General features: G+C 42.6%; 1 protein-coding gene across 1 annotated transcript; it reads left to right on the forward strand.

Moving 5' to 3' along the window:
- The first annotated feature begins 442 nt into the window (after positions 1-442).
- LOC143040206 (angiotensin-converting enzyme-like) lies at positions 443-18,553 on the forward strand. The gene is made up of 7 exons (XM_076210875.1): positions 443-791; positions 7,364-7,534; positions 10,738-10,981; positions 17,385-17,389; positions 17,784-17,877; positions 17,990-18,130; positions 18,240-18,553. Exons 1-7 carry the CDS (start codon positions 443-445, stop codon positions 18,430-18,432), a joined length of 1,197 nt encoding a protein of 398 aa, XP_076066990.1. The 3' UTR covers positions 18,433-18,553.
- Positions 18,554-23,484: the final 4,931 nt, after the last annotated feature.

Genomic DNA, 23,484 nt, shown 5'->3' on the forward strand with positions numbered 1-23,484 from the left:
CAGGTAATCCGCCACCTATAAATGGGAACCACCTTACAAACCCACCCCCCTGTACCCGTCCGAGAATTACACCTAAAGGATGGAATTCTTAAAAGAGGTACTACTATCCCAACCCAAACAATAATCCCTAATTCTTTCATTCCAAGAATCATCCTAATGGTACACAATAGCCCCATTGCAGGCCACCCAGGCAAAGAAAAATGTCTTGCAAACACCAAACGGACGTACTACTGGCCCAAGATGGCCACCGACATCAACCGTCACATCGAAGACTGCATCACATGTAACCAACTTCGTGGACCAGACCCGAAACCACTCCAAATTGGAGAAGTACCCATTCCTTCAGAACCATGGGATACTATGGGCATTGATCTTTTAAAACTACCTCCAAGCCGCCAAGGTTCCCAATACATCCTTACCGCAGTAGATTGAACGGAGTGACATGACATCAACTCATAACTCAGAACTCCACCATGCCTCCTTCAGACATAAAAGAGGACTCATGAACTTCATGGGCTCCCTTTCTAAATCCCTATTTGGCATTGCAACTGAAGAAGATATAACCAATGTTCACTTCACAATAAACAAAATGGCCTCCAAACTAAATAAGATGGGAAAACTTGTTCTTCTAAACTCCCAAAATTCTCAATACTTAGCAGGATCCGTAAACTTACTACTTGACCGTTTCTCCAGACTCCACGAATATTCCCTTAATCAATCCAACCACCTCCACGAACTAGAAATGTTCATATACTACATTGAACAAATAAAAACCATAAGCGACCACATAGGTATGGTCAGACACTACTACACTTCATCGTCGACGCAGCCGCCAACAAGGACACCTCAAACCTCCTCCCCAAAGGCAAACTAAAAACTGCACTCTCCGTTGCCTTAAGAAACCTCCACCTAAAAAGCATTTTCCCCTCCGAACAACTAGACCTATACTACCCTCTCATTAAAACAACACTAGGCACAAATGCAATCTACTCACACATCCCCCTCGACCCACAAAACAGATTTACAGGTTGGAATATAATCCCATTCTCATACACCTACAATAACTCAACTATCACTCTTGATGTGGAACCCACAACAGTCATCAAATCTGAAGACGGCCAATGGTATTCATATACCTCCTCTTCCGACCTCGCCATTTGAAAATCAACTGTCTCTAAATTCCACATTTGCCCTGCATACCTTTTCAGTTTCTACCGTACCACAGAAGTAACCTGTATGAATCAAATTGTAACATTGAACTCCAGCACCCTAGACAGTTGCACATACAAAGAAATCAACCCCAACAAACCCCTTCACGTACACATTAATACAAAATACTTCCTATTCTTCCCACGAACCACACTCGTTTCTGTAATTTCTAAAGAAAACCCCTCATCTTGGCAAAAACAAATCTGTGGACCTGTCTCAATTCCCAACTCATGCGAAATCTTCTTTGAAAACACAAGATTTCAACCCAACCACCACCACAACATCCTTCGATATAACCTCACCTCCGTCCTCGACCCCATTGAACCCCTTCCAATACCCCTAAACGCCCCCAAACCTCTTTCCATTTCCTTAAACCCACAGGACTATGTAGCCCTACTAAACACCACCCAATCAAATATAATGGACACGCTGCAATTCACCACCCCCACACTCCCATCAATCGCTATATTCCTCAGTTTCTGCGCCCTTCTAGTCCTGCTCCTATTCATTTGTAGATTGGTATATGTTTGTGTATTAAAACGCACCGGCTAGAAGATCTGAACCCCATATACTGTAATATATCTTAACCATAAGATTATAATCCATATGTAACTTTACGACAATAACCCATCAAAGGATGTTAGAACCTTTCATACATTTGACCTTATTACCACTCCAATTATCCGACTCCCAGAAACGAGTCATAACCCAGAAAAATACTTCCCAATATCTTAACTAAAGGGAAGAACCCCTTTACTCCTTGATGACCCAAGAGTGCAACTCACAGAAAGGACCCCTTTTATTCACCAGTGAAAATAGACAAAATCCAGTCACAGAACTGACACATAATGATCTCCCAGAAAAGAAAGAAGTGTAAAGTGGTGAAACCGAGTGTACAGACAAAAAAAGGGAAGAGAAAGAACGGAGTGGTTAACCCAGTCTATTAACTAACACCCAATGACAATTTAACCCCCCCTCAACACCTATTAAGGTTCAAAACAGGTATCACATCATACTCGCCATATCTATATATATATGTATATATCTATGTATGAAAATTTAACATCAAGCCCCCTCGCCGCTCCTTATTCCAGGTGACAGGAGTCACCTCTCGCCGGGAGGGAGGTATTATGTAACCATAATCTCACAGATTACAACAAAATGGAAAACTACACAGCAACACACATACGAGCATACATACACACACACCACCAACATCTTCTTTCACGTGACCAAACCGTGAAGTACCTCTGATTCCTAAGAACACCTTTTACCCATATCCAATATACTATGTAACCTAGATTAATAACCACTTCTTTCGGCCGATATGCCCCGTCCCGTCCGCTGACCGTGGCGGAGCACCCCGTGGACGGACTAGGTGATGTTCGGAGACTGGCGGTCGACGGTGGCTGGGACCCGACATCCGAAACACTGGCATCTCGCGTATATGGTATACGGGGAGGGTAGTCTCGGACGAGAGGCCGGATGCTCCCCACACCTAGCGACTGGATCTATCCATCCATCCACCAAACAGTCTACCTACACACATAGCTAGCTAGCTAGCTATATAGCGTCAACGCCAAGCTACCTGTTTGATCCTGCTAGAAGTCATATGTTTGTCTCAAAGGTTAAGCCATGCATGTCTAAGTACAGGCTGATCTAAGGCGAAACCACGAATGGTTCATTAAATCAGTTGTGGTTCATTGGATCTTATCCACCCAACTGGATAATTGGTAATTGTAGAGCTAATACATGCACACAAGCTCCGACCTCTCCGGGGAGAGCGCTTTAATTAAATCAGTTGTGGCTGAGTAGTATAAGGGGTTGCCGTCCTGGCCGCTGACCGTGGCAGACCACCCTGCGGACGGGCTAAGTTATGTTGGGCGACTGGTGGTGGACGTTGGCCGGGAATGGGTGGCCAGTTCTTTCGGCCGACATGCCCCGTCCCGGCCGCTGACCGTGACGGAGCACCTCGCGGACGGGCTAAGTGGGGTTGGGCGACTGGCGGTGGACGGTGGCCTGGAATGGGGTGGCCACTTTTTTCGGTTAACGTGCCCGGTCCCGGCCGCTGACCGTGGAGGAGCACCCCGCGGACGGGCTAAGTGATGTTCGGCGACTGGCGGTCGACGGTGGCCGGGACCCGACATCCGCAACTCTGGCATCTCGCGTATATAGTATACGGGGAGGGTAGTCTCGGCCGAGAGGCCGGATGGCCCCCACCCCAAACGATCCTATCCATCCATCCATCCATCTACCCGACGGTCCACCTACACAGATAGCTAGCTACCTATCTAGCGTCAACGCCAAGCTACCTGGTTGATCCTGCCAGTAGTCATATGCTTGTCTCAAAGATTAAGCCATGTGTGTCTAAGTTCAGACCGATCTAAGGCGAAACCTCAAATGGCTTATTAAATCAGTTGTGGTTCAATATATCATATCCACCCACCTGGATACCTGTTAATTCTACAACTAATACATGCACACAAGCTCCGACCTGAGAGGGTACAGCGCTTTTATTAGATCAAAACCAAACGGACCCTGGCCTAGCCACAGACCGAGCTAGGTAGTATACAGAGTGGCCGTCTTGGCCGCTGACCGTGACTGACTACCCCGCGGACGTGGTAAGTGACGTTGGGCCAGTGGCGGTGGACGGTGGCCGGGAATGGGGTGGTCACTTCTTTCGGCTGTCGTGCCCCGTCACGGCCGGTGACCGTGGTCAAGCACCTCGCGGACGGGTTAAGTGATGTTCGGCGACTGGCGGTCGACGTTGGCCGGGACTTCCGCAACTCTGGCATCTAGTATATATAGTATAGGAGGTGGGTAGTCTCGGCCGGGAGGCCAGATGCCAACCACCCCAGCGACCGCATCCATCCATCCATCCATCAATTATATGAAATCAAAAACAAACGACCATTTGTCCGCCGCACTTGGTGAATCTGAGTATCTTTAGGCTGAGTGTACGGACCCCGGCCCGGCTGCAGAACAGGCTAAGTAGTATACAGAGTGGCCGTCCTGGCCGCTGACCCTGGCAGACAACCCCGCGGACGGGCTAAGTGATGTTGGGAGACCGGCGGTGGACGGTGGCCAGGAATGGGGTGGCCACTTCTTTTGGCCGACGTGCTCCGTCCCGGCTGCTGACAGTGGTGAAGCAGCTTACGGACGGGATAAGTGATGTTGGGCTACTGGCGGTGCACGGTGGCAGGGAATGGGATTGCCACTTCTTTCCGCCGATATGACCCGTCTCGTCAGCTGACCGTGGCGGAGAATCCCGTGGACGGGCTAAGTGATGTTCGGAGACTGGTGGTCGATGGTGGCCGGGACCCGACATCCGCAAATCTGTCATCTCGCGTATATAGTATACGGGGTGGGTAGTCTCGGCCGAGAGGCCGGATACCCCCCACCCCGAGCGATCGAATCCATCCATCCATCCATCCATCATACGGTCCACCTACACAGAGTGCTATCTAGCTATCTAGCATCAACGCCAAGCTACCTGTTTGATCCTGCCAGAAGTCATATTTTTGTCTCAAAGGTTAAGCCATGCATGTCTAAGAACAGGCCGATCTAAGGTGAAACCACGAATGGCTCATTAAATCAGTTGTGATGCATTGGATCTTATCCACCCACCTAGATAACAGGTATTTGTAGAGGTAATACATGCACAAAATTTCCGATCTCAGGAATTAGCGCGATTTTATTATATCAAAACCAAACGGCCCTTTGTCCCGCTGGCCGGGAATGAGGTGGCAACTTCTTTCGGCCGATATGCCCTGTCCCGTCCGCCGACCGTGGCGGAGCACCCCGTGGACGGGCAAAGTGATATTGGGCGACTGGCAGTCAACGGTGGCTGGGACCCGACATCCGCAACTCCGGCATCTCGCGTATATGGTATACGGGGAGGGTAGTCTCGGCCGAGATCCCGGATGCCTCCCCCCCCACCCCTAGCGACTAGATCCATTCATCCATCCACCCTCCCAATGGTCTACCTACACAGATAGGTAGCTAGCTATCTAGCGTCTAAGCCAAGCTACCTGTTTGATCCTTCGAGAAGTCATATGTTTGTCTTAAAGATTAAGCCATGCATGTCTAAGTACAGGCTGATCTAAGGCGAAAACACGAATGGCTCATTATAAATCAGTTGTGGTTCATTGGATCATATCCACCCACCTGGATAATTGGTAATTGTAGAGCTAATACATGCACAAAAGCTCCGACCTCTGCGGGAAGAGCGTCTTAATCAAATCAGTTGTGGCTGAGTAGTATAAAATGTGACTGTCCTGGCCGCTGACCGTGGCAGACCACCCCGCGGACGGGCTAAGTGATGTTGGGCGACTGGCGGAGGACGTTGGCCGGGAATGGGGTGGCCAGTTCTTTCGGCCGACATGCCCCGTCCCGGCCGCTGACCGTGACGGAGCACCCCGCGGACGGGCTAAGTGGGGTTGGGCGACTAGCATTGGACTATCTGCCAGCCCGAGTAGACGATAGAGCATAGCCGAAAAAAAAAAAAAACGCTGTGGCACAAAGGATCGACGCGAATGTTGTTGTTGTTTTTTCACAATATTTACCACAGCTTTGGGCTATTCACTGTGCTATGTGGGTTCGTGATATATTCCAAATATAAAATAACCCTCAGGTAATTTTGTTTTACAAAAATTGGTGCACAGAATAACGAGTGATAATGAACGATACAAGAAGCAGGCACCATAATAAATTATTCAAATGTCCTACACTGTTAATAATATGATTAATGGTTTCACAAGATCAAATAGTGCACGGATAAAACTGACCGAGCTAATCACTGTATACCTTGAAATAAATCGCACACTACCAGATTCAGTACAAACACCAGAACAATGTTTTCAGGGACGGGGCGAATCCAGGTGGGACCGGGGAATGATTTGCACCCAATTTGCCCTCACCAATATACGAATGGCGACGGTGGTAGCTCGTGGTGAGACAAAAGGGGAAACTGGGAACATTTACAACACAAGTGTCAACGCGCACAGCATTTCTGAGATACAACGACTACCTCGTTGTGCATGTTGACACTTTCTCGTATATATTTACAGTTCTCACCCCCCCCCCCCATTTCACTTCAGTATGAGCCGCCATTGGCCCCGGCTTTTGAAGAACAAGGAGCACATTATACAGTGATGTGGGAGAACGTTTTGTAGCTGTTGTTTTGTTGCATGGTGCTGGACAAGGCTGTAGGACGTTTGGCACTGTTGACTTTAGTCGCTGATTTTGTTGTATGTTTATCACTTGGGTAAACCACTCTTCGACGACTGGAAACATAACTTCCCCAAGATACACATACACACAATCTTCAAGTCTGTCTTGACATCTACCTCTTTCAGATTCTTATGGTCATTGTAGTGTCTCAGATGCACGCCACTTTATGCATTGGATTTAACCGTGCCTTGTGTTACTTTGAACGTTTATCGAAGCACTTTTCATGAATGAATCTTAAATTTTGCCGCAATTTTTCAAACTAAACAGTTGTACCTTGGCGTAATATTTTCAGGAAAAAGAAAAGGAATGAGATAAATTAGCCGATATGCAAAAATTCAACAATTCACTGTGAAAAAATCACTCTTAAAACTTTCAAAGATAAATTTCGTTCATAACGACGTAGTTTAATAAAGCCATTGTTCAGTGGTTTATAATTTATCGCACATTGAGGAATAATAATGTGATGAAAATCAGTGTAAGTCTAAATGTAAAAATTGTAACATTGAACATCACATAAGTGATTAAGTATTTTCTCTTTCTTCATCCTATACTTTAATCATCCCACCACCACTCTGACTACATCATTTGTAGATATGAAAATGCGTTTGTCATATTGTATGAATATTTTAAGTCAATTTTTCATTTTTATGGCGTACCATTTTGTAAACAGTCTGTCGGGTAGAAAAAGTGTGACAAACTTTGCAGAACCGGAATCTGAATGGGTAGATCAATTGCATTATCTTTCAAATTGCTGTTCTCCATCCAAAAAGAAAAAATTTTCACTTTAGATACCAACTGTACTCCTTTAATTTATATTATTTTTATTTTGTTTTCTTTTATCTTATTTTGAACTATGCTTAATTCAAGAGTAATATTTTAGTCAAAATGTCAGTGTAGCTGTAAGTGGAGTTGTGTCCTATAGGTACCGACGTACCCGCCTTTGCTGATACGCAGGGCATTTTTTACAGAATTAAGCAGTGCACAGACGTAACTATGTCAGACTTGATCACAGTTCATCATGAAATGGGCCATATCCAGTACGCTCTCCAGTACAAACACCAACCTGCATTCTTCAGGAGAGGAGCCAACTCAGGTTAGTAGAAAAAACCCTAGTATTAACTGTGTGCTGTAGACACGTTGGTGTGTAGGCCGGACGAAATAGGTAAGTTACTACATTTAAAGATACTCTTAGTTACAAGCTGATGGTTGTCAATTATTTTACTTGTTAACAATCGTCTTTTTCACTCTAGTACTTTCTCATCTATTACTATCACAATTGGTATTGCTAGCATTATTCATGTAACTCTGTTAGTGACTTCATCATTTACTGAACTGGTTGTAAAAAATAACAAGAAACCAGTCCCCTGCATTTGAAATTACCTTGCAAAGAATATAGGAGACTTACTGAGAAAGACATGCCGGTTGTTCACGTGAGCGAAATTTCATCCCACTTCTCGTAATCATTCTGTTGCTGAAAAACTTATACTGGCTTGTAATTTCCTGTTTATTTTCACGGATTTATACATATTTTGGGAGACTAATGTGGAGTGATAACAAAAAAGATAGGTAGAGCTTTATCTTACCCCCCCCCCCCCACACACACACATAAAAAATACAAATAAGGTTGCTGGTACCTAGTTCGATCCCGGGTATCATTCGCGGTAGCCTACCTGCCTGGTGTTTCAACAATGTGTCTGCTGATGTTACTGTTTGAAAATCCTGCCACTGCCGTTGTCAGGTGTGTCCACAGGATTTTTGTAGGGGACGGGCAAAATTAAAAACATTACCTGTATACAGTTATAGTCGTCGTGGCTATGCCTCGTGGTCGAGAAAGATGGTCTTCGTGAGTTATTATTGGTGTGTGCGAAGGTGGCTAATGAGACCGATTCGTGCCTGGAAAGATCGGTCGCAGTGCGGACATACAGTTCCGGGAGGAAATGCTGGCCGTGACCGCTGTTGTTGTCACTCTTTCCGATGTTTTCTTTTTTCCTCCAGCTGTGCAAACCTTTTTGACTCAAAGGTCGCTGTTCCTTCTCTGACGGTGGTTCTTCAGAGGGATTTGTTTCTTGCTGTTTCCTCCCAGTTGTTGAAGTCTATGTTACTTTTTTTTTTTTTTTTTTTTTTTTTTTTAGGACGTCCTTAAAACGCTTCTTCTGGCCTCCCCTTGTACGCTTGCCATCCGTGAGTTGGGAGTAGAAGATCTGCTTGGGAAGGCGATCGTCAGACATTCTCACTACGTGGCCACTCCACCTGAGTTGTTTCTTGGTGATACAGGCTTCAATACTGGTAGTTTTTGCTTCTTGCTGTACGCTTTAGTTGGTCCTTCTGTCTTCCCAGCTGATATTAAGGATCTTCCGAAGACAGCGTTGGTGGAAATTTTCAAGTGTTTTCAGGTGGTGATGGTAAGGAGACCAGGTCTCAGACGCATAGAGGAGCGTTGGGATAACAACGGCTCTGTAAACCATGAGTTTTGTGTCCTTTTGGATGTCCCTATTCCCAAAGACTCTCGTTCGGAGCTTCCCAAAGGCAGTTCCTGCGCTCTTCAGACGGTGTTGAATTTCATCACTGAGATCGGCATTTGCTGAAAGATGACTCCCAAGGTAACAAGTTATTTACGTTTTCCAGTGATGTTCCATCAAGTTGAACTGTTGATAGGTTATCACCAAGGGTGCTGAGTGAAGGCTGGTAAGGTATCTGAGTCTTCTTGATGTTGATGCTCAGTCCAAGCTTTGTGTAGGCATGATGGAAAGTATTCAGTACCTGTTGGAGGTGATCCTCTCTGAGGGCTCCTACACAGTTGTCGTCAGCGTATTGAAATTCCAACAGGCTTTTTGTTATAGTTTTTGCTTGCTTTTGAGGCGAGCAAGAAGTAGTTTACCATCCGTACGGTATGAAATTTCAATGCCAGGTGGAAGGTCATCTCGTATGATATGCAAAATTGCTGCAATGAAGATGGTAAAGAGAGTTGGTGCTATCACACAGCCTTGCTTTACTCCAGAGGTGACTTTGAAGGGCTCAGAGCTGTTCCCGTTGTTCAGGACTCTGGCGAGCATGTTGTCATGAAGGAGTCGGAGAATGCGGATGAACTTATCAGGGCATCCATATGTGGCAAGGACATCCCAAAGAAGCTCTCTTGAGACACGGTCGAAAGCTTTGGAAAGGTCGATGAAAGCCATGTAGAGCGGTTGGTGTTGCTCACGACATTTTTCTTGCAGCTGGCGCAGAGTAAAAATCATGTCAGTTGTGCTTCGCGTCGGTCTGAAGCCGGCCTGTGTCTCAGGAAGAATTCTCTCAGACAACGTTTTAAGGCGGTTGTTCAGGATACGTGCAAGAAGCTTTCCTGCAGTTGCCAACAAAGAGATCCCTCTGTAATTCCCGCATTCAGATCTATCTCCTTTTCCATCCCTTGACGAGGTAAGAAATGCCATTAAGGCGATGAAGAACAACTAAGTTGCAGGCCCTGATGGAATTCCAGCCGAGATTTATCAGTTTGGTGGTGATTTGATCGAACACCAGCTCCACCAACTCCTCACCAAAATCTGGATGAATGAAGATGTGCCATCAGATTTCAGAGATGCCAACATTTTTACCATCTACAAACGAAAAGTTATAGTATAGGGTTATGTCAAGATACTTCGGATCGGCCGCATCGGCATATGAAATTATTAACTTTATCTACTTGAGTTACATTTTTACATTCATCCGCCATACACTGATATACTATAACTTAGGAATTTAACGAAATTATACGTGACGACCACCAAAGTTTCAAACACACCTTTGATTTCCGGGGGGGGGGGCAAATGCCCCCGCCCCCTGTACCCCCTTCGGACGCCTATGGCCGTTGTAGTCATATCAGATCATCTAATTCACATGTTTTGTGTACATACGTATAGGCTGGTTTGTAATGACAGTCCTGTTTTGCTGACATATTCCTAACAAAGTCGAGGAGGGAAATTCCAGTTACTATTACTGTCGGCTCGATCTCTTATAACATTCTCAAGTTTGTGATTTATATACCACGTGTTCTGTGATACAGCATCCTTCCCCCAAGACATGTTGAATGATGGAAGCACATTTTTTCACTACAAGTGGTGTAAGTAAATTCACGGAGATTTTAATCTTTAGCCTTTCATAAGGGTCTCTGTTGCTTAATTATATAACAGTAATTTCTGTTTTTAGACCGAGAACATAATGGCCGGTCACCAATACAATATTCTATAACACATAGTTCCATCTTTTCATCCTCGTTCACCTCTCCTTCCTATGACCGTCCCGTTCACCCTACACCTATAGGTTTCCACGAGGCTGTCGGGGACGTGCTGGCACTGAGTGTGGCAACCCCAAAGCACCTTCACAAGATTGGTCTCCTGGAGGAGGTGTTCGACGACCCGCAGCCCGACATCAACTTCCTGATGAGCATGGCCCTCAGCAAGATCGTCTTCCTGCCTTTCGGCTATCTAATGGACATTTGGCGATGGGATGTCTTCAGCGGCAAGACCAACGAGAAGGACTGGAACTGCGCCTGGTGGAAGTTGAGGTGAGATGGAACGAAGTCGAAGGGAAGTGATGTATTTACCCCGCCTGGGGTATTGGCTGTATGTTATTGTGGCAAAGTAGCATGCAGTTAATATTTTAGGGTCTATATGGGGCGCCCCTACGGACCAGAGCCACACATAATTTTGTCTGTGATAGAGGAGGACTCTGTTCATAGAGAAATGATGACACTTTTATTATACTGCGACTGTCCCTCCGTTATGCTATCCCCAACCCCTTGTTACTGTCCTGTACCATTTCTCTGAATATTCATTTCCTTTTTTTCACTTACTCTGTGGTGGGGGATAGAATGCTGCCACCAAGACTTCCCACTTGAATCGTAGGAGGCGAGAAAAACGGGACGGGGATTAGGACTAGGCATCCTTCTCCCTGTAGTCCCACAGGGGACATTCCTTAAAAAAAAAAAAAAAAAAAAAAAAAAAAAAAAAAAAAAAAAAAAAAAAAAAAAAAAAAAAAAAAAAAATTATAATAATAATAATAATAATAATAATAATAATAATAATAATAATAATAAAGGCATAAGAGGGTCTAGTAGTTTTCCAATCAGTACCCTAAGGTTTGGGTCTTTTAATGTGCGTGGATGTAGTACAGATGAGAGTAAAAGGGAAAAGATAGTATGTTTGTGAGAAGATGGATGTGTTGGCTTTGAGTGAAACTAAGTTGAGAGGGAGGGGTGAGTGTGAGTTTGGGAGTGTAGTTGGGAGGTTCTCAGGAGTGAAGAGAGGGTGAGGGAGAGAAGGGGTGGCTATACTAGTAAGTGAAGAGATAGGTAAACGTGTAGTGGAGTGGAAGGAGGTTTCTTCAAGGTTAATGTGGATGAAGGTGAAACTGGGAAAGGAGATGTGGTTTTTTGTAAGTGCATATGGGCCTGGTAGTGAGAAGAGTGTAGAAGAAAGGGAGGCTTTTTAGATGCATAGAGGGATTAGGAAGAAACGTCAATATAGTAGTATTGGGAGACGTTAATGCTAGGGTAGAAAATGAACCAACAAACGGAGTGGATGGGAAATGTGGAGTTCAAGGAAAGAATCATAGTGGAGAGTTGATGGTGGAGATGTGTCTAGAGAGTCGATGATAGCTAATACAGTGTTTTGGAAGAAAGTCAAGCATAAGTACACATGAGAGAGGGTAGTGGATGGAAGGGTGGTAGATTGAGCGTTAATGGACTGTGTATTGGTAGATAGGAGTATAATAGGAAGAGTTAAGGATGTACATGTTCTAAGGGGAGAGAGTGGGGGAATATCAGGTCACTTTCTGGTAGGAGGTAAGTTGAGAGTGGAGGATAGATGGAGAAAGAGGAAAAGGACATAAGGTAGGGAGGTGCTTAGAGTGAACTACTTAAATGAGAAAGAAAAGGAGGAGTACAAGAAGAAGCTGAGAGAGGAGTGGGAGGGAGTGACGAATAGAGTAGGACTGGGAGTGGAGGAGGAATGGGGATGGTTCAAGGAGGGAGTCGCAAAGTGTGCAAAGATGGTGTGTGGAACAAGGATGATGGGAGGAACCAGAAGGAAGGGTAGTGATTGGTGGTATGAGGAAGCAAAGAAGGCTGTAGAAGAGAAGAAGCGAACTTTCACAGATTAGTTACAAAATAGGACGAGAGAGTCATATGAGACGTACAGAGAAAAGAGATTAGGATAAAGGAGGCAAAAAGGAGAGCAGATGTGAAATGTAGTAAGAGTGTGACAGAAAATTTTGAAAGTAATAAAAAGATGTTTTGGAAAGAAATTAAGAGAGGAAGAGGAGAGGAGGCGAATCAAGTAGAGAAGAAAAGGTAAAAGGTGCAGTTGGAGAAATGATAATTGAAGAGAAGGCAGTAAGAGGAAGATGGGCAGATTATTTAGGGAATTACTAAATGTGAAGGAGGATAGGGAGGGAAAGGTAGTTTCAGCCGGAAGTGCTAAGAAAATGACTGTGATGGGTGAGGAAAATGGAGGAGAAATAAGGAAGGATGAAGTGAAGTCAGTTATTAAGATGATGAGAGCAAGTTAGGCACCTGGTCTGGATGGATGTCATGCAGAATGCCTGAAAAAAAAGAGGTACAGTAATGGTGGACTCGCTGGTGAGGTTATTTAATGTTGGTTTAAGAGAGTGTAGTGTGCTGGAGGACTGGAGGAGTACCCTGTATAGTTCCACTTTACAAGGGAAAAGGGGATAAGTGTGAGTGTAGTAGTTTCAGAGGGATCAGCTTGTTAAATGTAGTTTGGAAGGTTTATTGGAGGGTCTTGAGAGGATTAGGAGAGGAACAGAGGGAGTAATTGGTGAGGAACAGTGTGGGTTTAGGACGGGTAGAGGTTGCATAGATCAGATTTTTGTGGTAAGACATATATGTGAGAAAGCTATAGGAAAGGGGAAGGATGTTTTTGGGTTTTTATGGATTTGGAAAAGGCTTATGACAGGGTAGACAGGAAGGCACTGTGGGAGGTATTACAGATATACGGGATAGGAGGAAAGCTTCTAGGAGCTGTCAAGAGTTTTTACGAGAGTAGTAGAGCCTGTGTCAGGATTACAAATGGAGAGTGAGTGGTTTGAGGTAAAGGTGGGACTTCGTCAGGGATGTGTTATGTCACCCTGGCTGTTCAATTTATACATGGATGGGGTGGTGCGAGAGGTAAATGCAAAGGTGGTGGGTCAGGGATTGGAGATGGTTAAAGAAAATGGAGAAAAGTGGGAGATAAGCCAGCTGTTGTTTGCGGACGACACTGCACTTGTAGCAGGATCAGAGGAGGGATTGAGGAAGTTAGTGACAGAGTTTGGAAAAGTGTGTGAAAGAAGGAAGTTGAAGATAAATGTGGGTAAAAGTAAGGTGATGAGATGTACAAGGGGTGAAAGTGGCAGCAGACTGGAAGTGAGTATTAAGGGGGAGAGACTGGAGGAAGTGGATAGTTTTAGATATTTGGGTGCGAATGTGGCAGGAAAAGGAGGAGTGGAGGTGGAGGTAGAATGTAGATTGAGAGAAGCGAGTAAATGCCTTGGTAGATTAAAAAATGTAATGAGAAATAGACATTTGGGAATGGATACTAAGAGGAGATTGTATGAAGGATTGATTGTGCCGACAACACTGTGGGGCAGAAACATGGAACATAAGAGGGGAGAGAAGGAGTTTGAATGTGTTTGAGATGAGGTGTCTGAGAAGTATGATGGGGGTTACTAGGCTGGATAGATTGAAAAATGGAGAAATGAGGAGGTGAGAAGGAGAACGGGGGTGGAAAGGGAGTTGGGAGATAGGGTGGATGAAAGATGGTTTGGACACATGGAAAGAATGAGTGAAGAAAGAATAGTAAAAGAGGTGTGGAAGGCACATGTGGATGGAGTGAACATGAAGGGGCGACCTAGGATGAGATGGATGGATGGGGTAAAAGGGGCGACCTAGGATGAGATGGATGGATGGGGTAAAAGGGGCTTTGGAGAAGAGGGGAATGTCTGTTGAGGAAGAACAGGAGAGGACAGACAACAGGGGTGAATGGAGAATGGTTGTATATTGATGATGTTGTGATCCATGAGGTGGAATGGGTGAGGGATGGGGGGTGAGCGAGTATGTGTGAGAAAAATTTTGATGCAGCATGAAGGGATTTCTCCCCGTCTTCTCCTTTTCTGCATGAGGGGACGGAGAGGGGGGTCGCCAATTTAATGAAGCAGCCTTGCTGTGGATGTGCTGTCTCTTGCAACACTGCTTCTGACCCAGGGCAGTGGACAAGATGCAGAGATGACCTGTCATCCAGGAGGTGCCAAGATAAGAGGAAGGGAAGAGGGTGGGGGGGGAGTGGAGTGTGATAGGGATGGAATGAGTGGGAGTGCTTTCTAGGTCTTTGTTTTTTGGCTACCGCCCTTATAAGGGGGGAAAAAAGCCTTTGGTAGATGTATGTATGTATCTTACGGGAAGGGGAGCTACACTTGTGGTGTCCCGCCTTTGTATCTCACAGTGTCTCGTTTGCTCTTAAATGCATGTATGGTTTTTGCACACACTATTGTTTCATCCAGTTCACTCCAAGTGTCCACCACTCTGTGTGGAAATTGTTCTTCTTCAGATTTCTTCAATAACTATCTTTTTTGAGTTTCTTTCCATGTCCTCTTATGTTTATCTTGTCCCAATTTAACAAGTCTTCTCTGTTGAGTATTTCTGCACCCTTTGTGATTCTATAGATGGTCAGTAGGTCGCCTCTCTCTTCTTTGCTCCAAAGTTTGGTAACTCCAATTTAGCCAGTCTCTCTTCATATGACAAGTTTGAAAGTGTTGGAGCCATTTTCGTGGTTGCTCTCTGTATTCTTTCAATCTTCTTTATATTCTTTTTGGTACTGGGTGACAATAATGTCGCCGCATATTCCAGTCTAGGCCTTATTAGTGTGACTATTTTTTTAATAATTTCTTCACCCAAATGGGTAAATGACACTTTTATTGATTTTAGCAAGTTATGGGATTCTCCAACAATTTTCTTTATTTGTTTATCAGGGGACAAGTCGTTTGAGATTATTACTCCCAGACCTTTTTCAGATCCCACTTTCTTTACCTCCTTAGTTCCAATTTTATGTTGTCCTGATATTATATTTTTACTTTTTCCAAACTCCATTATGCTACACTTCTTAATGTTGAAGTCCCATTTCTGACTCCATTTCCAAACCTTGTTCAGGACTCCCTGTAGTGATTCGCAATCCATTTCGGTTTTTACTTTCCTCAACATTTTGGCATTGTCTGCAAAGAACCTCGTGTAACATTCTACATCATCATCTATGTCATTCATATAAATTATGAACATTATTGGAGCCAATACTGATCCTTGCGGAACTCCAGTATTCACCTCCTTCCAACCTGAATATTTTTCTCTGATTACTACTCTCATCTTTCTACCATTCAGGAAGTTCTCCATCCAGTTTACTAGGTTGCCTTGTACTGTGGAGAATATTATGACTTCCAACAGATTTCCCATCCCTTTTAATGCGAAATGTTGATGGTGTAAATTAATATAGGTGACCATCCTACCGAGTCCCACCGAATTAATTCTGGAGTACTCTGTGTGAACTTACATACAACTTTCAGCAACAACAAAATTACATACCTGTGATCGGCAGGGACTCATCGAACCCTGAAAAGTACAATGGCATCACAAAGCATCATGTATCTTTGTGAATATGTAATAATTTCAATCATTCAGATTTGTTTGGATATTTCATGTAACTGTCAAGTTGTAACTTACTGTGGCCTTGGGGTCACTTGGTGATTTTCTTCGCCTTTGTTCTGGTTAATGACGGGGATGTGTGTAACAACTTCAGGCATGGCATGGGGCATAAGTATGGGAATGGGGAGAAAGGTAAAGGTATGTGTTGAGGGGAGTGGTTCTCTCATAGCCACACTGTTTTAAAACACGCTTCGTCATATAAGCACTACACACAATAGAGTATATATGACTGGGATAAATTCATATCACTCCCCAGTCATGAATCACTAACACTTCTGGTCAGTTACATCTCTTGTCTTGGACATAGACTGTGTTATAGGGGCCTCTTGGTGCTAAACGCCTAGTGACCTTTGACCTTTTGTTGCCAAGGGTCTATGGAAGGTACAACTTAACCTTAACTGAAGTGAAAATATTGCATGATACATATATAATATCCATACATGGGAACTAGAGATGGGTAATGAACCAGAACCAATACTCAAGACGGAGAAGTCACCAAGTGGTAAATAAAAGGATTAACTATGATGTTGAGTCCTTTACATAATGCTTTATATAATGTTTTTGTATATAAAAAATGATAGGCCACTCTGTTTAAATGGAATGATATGTCGGTAACTCGACATTCCTGAGAGGGGGTAGTCAACCAGCTTGGTGTAACTATGATGTCAAGTCCTTTACATAATGCTTTATATGTTTTTGTATATAAAATAAAAAATGACAGGCTGCTCTATCTAAATGGAAAAAGTAAGACTATAATTTGTTATGCATGCTTTCATATACTAAGCTTCTAGAATACAAATTTCATACAGCTTGATATACTTAATCACTGTATTTCAATCTTTATTCTGATTCTACAACTATATATATATATAACTATATTCATTTGTAATACTAACTTCTTTACACTAAAAATTCCTCTGTTGGGATTTAATCCCAACATGTATCCCTGCTATGTTTTCCAATTTTTTTAAATATTTTTTTTGTGTGGTACCTTGCTGAAGGCTTTTTGTAAGTTCAAGAAAGCACAATCAGCCTATCCATCCCTTTCTTGTATTATATCTATTAGTCTTGAGTAAAAACAGATTAAATTTGTGGTACATAACCTTCCCTGTCTGAACCCAAATTGTCTTGTGCAAGTGGGATTGTGTTGCTTGTAATTCAAGTTTCGTAAACAGATGCCATACTGTGGCATCATCCAAGATATTTTGCAGTGTGTCAGGTTAGGTCCAAAAAACAAGCCATTTAAATGGTAGAAATAATCCGCATAGGAAAACTAAATTTTAATTGTTTGAAATTACTTTTCATGATGTCATTCAATATAGTATCTCATAGGGTAAGGAGACCACCATTAACTATGGAATACCTTTTGAGTTCTTCATTTCCTTTAATAAATCTGGAAACTGAACTTTATATCAAGCCCTAATATCCTGCAAGACAAATATTTCTCGCCATGTTTTACTAGCATGAACTTGCATTGTTCTTTGGGGCAAGGCTGCATGAACATAGATTTTATAGTAACTGGTTGCCTGTGTGTTTGATTCCCATACATTGTTGATGTTTTGAATCTTTGTTTCACGTTTAATCAGAAGTATCCAGTAATTTTTTTATTTTTGGGAAGAACTTCAAGGTATACGACCTCCCAGTATGCGTTCTGAAGCCGACTTTGACCCTGGTGCGAAGTACCACATCCCCGCTAATGTTCCTTATATCAGGTGCGTTCGTAGGAGTGCGACTATATTTATGTCTTTCAAAAAATTGACTCTGGGTGATGGTTGTACTTATACAGCAATGCTTACATTTGCTAAACCTCTATTCTCATTACAGATACTTTGTCAGCTTCGTGATTCAGTTCCAGTTCCACAAATCTTTATGTCTGAAGGCCGGCCAATACGATCTCAATGACCCTACCAAGCCTCTGCACAAATGCGACATATATCAGTCGACCGAGGCTGGAAATGCTCTTGGGTAAGCAGTTTGATGCCAGCAACAGCACCAATGTCATTTTTGAAATTTAATTGTAGTCCACATTATGAGTCTAGTTGCTATAATCAAATTGAATTGTTCCTTTCCACAGTGACATGCTGCAGCTTGGATCCTCTAAACCTTGGCCTGAAGCTATGAAGGCATTAACTGATGAAACTAAGATGGACACTAGTGCCAACAGGGAATACTTCAGTCCCCTCAAGAAGTGGCTTCAGGAAGATAACCTGAAACATGGCGAATACATTGGTTGGGAGTCTGGTGAGTACCAATGCCATTCGACATAAGCCTTGGGTTTCACAGATCAACAATATTATTTTTCTTTATACTGTATTGATGTGTGCATCTCGTCAAGATGCCCTCCCCCCCTACATGTATATTTCTTATTTTCTTATTAAACTCCAGGTTGTTAAAACGAGTTTTTAACTATGATAACAATTAAAAATTGTGTACAAGAATAAATGTTGTTCTAAGCATGACAATATTAAAATTCTTTCATGCTCATTGGAACATCTCTCTCTATTCTGTAGGTGTATACTGCAAAAACGATCAGCAAACACCATAATAGATCCACCAAAACATGACTTGTGCCTGCCTCTATTCTTATGGACCTGTCACAAACCTCCTTTGTTTCTTTGTCTACTAAGATGACTTAAAACAGGATTGAAATCAATACATGGACACTGAGGTAGGAGGACAATGCTTTAAAAGAAGAAATAACTAACAGAAAGAAAATGGTGAGTGGGATCTATACATTCAATCTAAAGTCTTTGTCATAATTGGAACACCTTCAGCATCATCAATGAAGACATCTTCAACCAAGATCAGTGTATGATTGCGTGAAGTTGTATTTCATACTTTTGATCACCAGACTATTCAACCAAGATGCCTCCGAATACCATAGTTAAACAAATGAATGGCCTGTTATGTTGAGTACCTTTAGAATAGTGTTACTCAGTAAGAAAAAATTAGTTATGGAAAATGTGATTAATGGCTTAATACATATTTTGTTCATCCAATTTGTTAATATTTTGACAAGCACATAAACCATACATTTGAAACAGAAAGTTCAAAGCTTATTTAGTCAGAGTAAATAAGTTGTGCATTGGAGTGTGGATAGACTTATTCTTCCCAAGACATTTTCATTTATACATACTCTATGTGAACCACACCATAATTAGTCATTAGGTTCTTCAACTCTCCCATGAATCCCCTTAAATACAATGTCCTGTGCCCATGATTTCTCAGCCATTTCTGATGTTAGCCATCAGATATGTAGTAACCACCTTATCTGTTCTCTGTTACTATAATGCCAGTTCTTTGAGCTAGGGGTGGCTGCTTGGGTAGTTATAGCTCAAAATATGTTGTTCTTCTTTAACCTTGGTCAGATAATCTTTGGTGGTGACAAGGTCCAGCAACATCCATATTTATTATAACAGTAGGCCTATGCCACTATAGGCCTCTGGTCATATCCTATTGTATTTTTAATGAGTGAAGAAATAATGCTCAAGCAAGAAGAAAATCCTTTTAAATCCTGCAACAAAGACCTCTGAAACGTACCTACTGTTTTATGAAACATTCCTGAGCCTAGTTTGCCTTGGGTGGTTGTATTGCTAATGTTTGTTACACGTTAATACTTTGTTGTATCCTGAAAGGAATTTTATGTCATTGGTTGTTGAATTATTCAAGAATCTTAATACTGCTGTATATATTTAGATGAAATACATGACTCAGAGTACATGATATTTGTTTCACCCCAAGTTGTGTTCACATTTCAATGGTCTAATCCATGCAAAGAAAGGATTGTCCATTTCTGTCCCTGCTTGATCACACAATCTTAGTTTCCTAGATCCAATGCTACCTCACAGTTGTCTTGATTTTGCATACCTTGGTGAATGTAATAAAATTTGTCCATCCATAAGAAAATGAAAGAAATCTAAATGGGCCCTGACTTCCCTTGCTGTTCATGACATGTGTATTTTTTAGCAGACCTTGGGTTGGAGACTCAAAACTTTATTATGGTATCTTAACCTCAAACCTTCTCATGAACCCATAAGCCCTTCAAATCTGAAAGGAAGTGGCCATTTTTGAGGATTTTATCCTTGCTTATGCCAAGCAATTTTGTTAAGCTTGGAAAAGGATGAAAAACATAGTCACTAATTTACTCATTTCGGTTCTCAACAGATAATACAATTTCTAGAGGTAGTACTGTTCCTTCAGAGGGTACTGATGCTGCTGCACCACTTCTTTTCCAGCTCATTGCCAATGTATGTCTTCCTGATCACATCATCATTATTCTTATCTCAACCTGCAGATTGACCTCTTCCTTGCCAAAAGGTACTTGTCTTTCCATTCTGTCCTCTGCCATGTTACTTTATTAATTTGTGTAGAATTCCTTTGACAAAACTGGAGTTAAATTATACTTCAAACCATACTTCTTAAATAATTAATCTCGAACACACTTAGGGTCTTCCTTTCAGCCTCCTTTAGATTTCAAGTCTCCATTCCATACAGTGCAGTGGGCAAAATCACTCCTCTATACAGCATTCTCTTTATGGTTATCAGAAGATAATTATTCCCCATAAAAATTGTCACTCTCCCAGACATTTACTTGCCTACTTTACTTGTCATCTCCATCTCCATTCTTCAAGTAACTGCTACATGTGACCCAAAATATTCAGAGCTTTTCACTCTCTCCAGCATTTCCACCTTTACCTCTAACATGCCAAACTCATCACTCTCTGTACATCATATTTACTTTTAGACTTCTCATAAACCCTCCCAAACTCCACCAACTCCTTCAGTCTATTCTCAGACTTTGCCACAAGTGCAGTGTCATCCACAAACGACTGGCTCACCTCCCACTTCCCTCCATTCTCAATCACAATCTCCATACCCCTGCCTACTACTCTTGCATTTAACTCCCTCACCATTATATCCATGAAAACATTGAATAACCATAGCAACATTACACATCCTTAGTGCAGCACCACCTCAAACCATTCACTCTCTCCATTCCTGACCCTCACAAAAACTACAATTTTGATCACTCCCTATCCCATACATTCCATAACCCCACTGTCAGTCCTGCATATGCCTTCTCTAAATCCATGAAAGCCAAAAATATATCCTTACCCACTGGTAAAAGCTTCCCATATTTCGGTCTTACTATCTATATACTGTATTCACCAAGAGGCTTATTCACCCTTTTAAGGGAGGTAGCCAGCCAAAGCATGCCTCCACCTCTACCCTGTCTTAGCTCCTTGTGGATGAAGGGTCATCCTTGTCCCCTACCCACCACCTTAGCCATAAGCAATGCAGCAAGACACTACACCTGCCTAGCAGATAAACCATATGAGGAAAGAGTAATAGCATTGGGTCCACCAACTCTGAAAGATCGAAGAGAAAGAGGTGATATGATTAAAATATTCAGGTCAAGTGGATATATTGCATTGACAGAGGAGATCTCTTGATTAAAGATAGGAGGGCTTTTAAAGGTCTTGGGAACAAATTAAGAAAGACCATATGTCTAAAGGAATACAGTTTTTCATATAGATGCAGAAGTACTTGGAATAGCTTAAGTGATATAGCCCAAGCTTGAACAATAGGCTCACATGAATTCAAATCTAAATATGATAATTGGAAATCAAGGATATAGATTAAGTTGAAACTGTACATGAATTTGAGGCTAGGTAGGATAAATTGGGGAGTATGAGATGGGACCCAATGAGCATTGCTGTATACTACATTCCTGTATACTACAATGGTAGGTAAATGCATCCACAGCAGGGACCCACAGCTTCATTTACATGAGAAGACAAGAAGAAATCCCTTTGGGCCACATCTATTTACTATCCACTCACAACTATTCCTTGCCTTCTCTCATCCCTGCTCAACAGACATTCCCCTTTTACTCAGGCCCTCCTTCACCCCATCCATCTCACTCTTGGTCTTCTCCTTAAGTTCACTCCATCCACACTTTTTTTGTAAGTCTTTCCTCAATCATTCTTTCCATATGCCCAAATTATCCTAGTATTCTTTCATTACCTCTATCTGACAGCCCCCTTCTCAATCCTACTCTCCTCACTTCTTACTCTATCCATCCTTGTAACCCTCACCATACTTCTCAAACACTTCACCTCATCCGTATTTAAATTTCTCCTTTCTTCCTCCCATAAATTTAAAATTTCTGGCCCATAGTGCTGTAGGCACGATTACCACTTCATATAATCTTATCTTTACTTGTATCCTCAGATATTTATTTCTCATGACACTTTTCATTCCCCAAAGACATTTGCTTGCTTCCCTCACTACAATGTATGACCCCCACTCCTGCATTCCCTGCTACATGTGACCATAAATGAAACTATCCACTTTTTTACCTTCTCCTTTAATACCTACCTCCAACTTACTACTAACTTAACCCCTTATACGTCTTATTACCTTTATTTACTTTCAACTTCCTCCTATCACATATTTGCCCAAACTTTATCACTGTTGTAGACCCTCCTCTGACCCAGCCACATTTACCACCTGTAACACCTCAACCATGTATACATAGAACAACCATGGTGACATAACATAACCTTCACCTCAAACCACCCACTCTCACCATTCCCAACCGAGCCATCTTACATCTCACCCTGACGACCGACGCACCATTCGACGTAAGAAAGACTCCCCCACAGACTCAGACTATACACCCTTCATAGACAGTCAGACAAAACTCATAATGCATAATCTCAAGCACTCATCTGCCTGTGGCCCTGATAACATAAGCAACATCCACCTAAAACACATTGGACCACAAGGTATACACGCACTCACAAACATTGCAAACTACAGCTATTCACACAACACTATACCCGACATCTGGAAGCATGGTAAAATAATCACCATTCCAAAACCGAACAAAGACCCAACAATCCCAACATCGCACCGCCCAATCACACTTCTCTGCACCCCCTCTAAAGTCATTGAACGCCTAATACTTAAACTTGTCACACCATATGTTCCCCTTGCTGACTCACAACACGGTTTTAGGCCACTACACTCCACAAACACTCTTCTGACAAACCTCACACAAAGAATTTTAGATGGCATCAATTCAGATAGGCCCCACCACAGAACACTTCTTATAACATTGGACATTAGTAAAGCTTTTGATGCTATCCCCCGCCACAACCTAACAAATAAAATATATAACACAGACATGCACGATAACACCAAAAGATGGCTGGCCAATTATCTGGCAGGCAGGAATGCTCATGTGTCATATAATGGCCAATCATCGCACATCAGAAACATTAAGAACGGAGTACCACAGGGCTCAGTTCTAT

This window comes from Oratosquilla oratoria, chromosome 28 (assembly GCF_046742065.1).
Source record: "Oratosquilla oratoria isolate Oo_2021 chromosome 28, ASM4674206v1, whole genome shotgun sequence".
In the NCBI taxonomy this organism is placed as follows: domain Eukaryota; kingdom Metazoa; phylum Arthropoda; class Malacostraca; order Stomatopoda; family Squillidae; genus Oratosquilla; species Oratosquilla oratoria.

Excerpts from the sequence above, each read along its gene's own strand:
- LOC143040206 (XM_076210875.1), top strand. The coding sequence starts at position 443 with ATGACATCAACTCATAACTCAGAACTCCACCATGCCTCCTTCAGACAT. Across the intron at positions 7,535-10,737 it reads CAGGAGAGGAGCCAACTCAG|GTTTCCACGAGGCTGTCGGG; the intron begins GTTAGTAGAAAA and ends CTACACCTATAG. Across the intron at positions 18,131-18,239 it reads GAGGCTGGAAATGCTCTTGG|TGACATGCTGCAGCTTGGAT; the intron begins GTAAGCAGTTTG and ends TCCTTTCCACAG.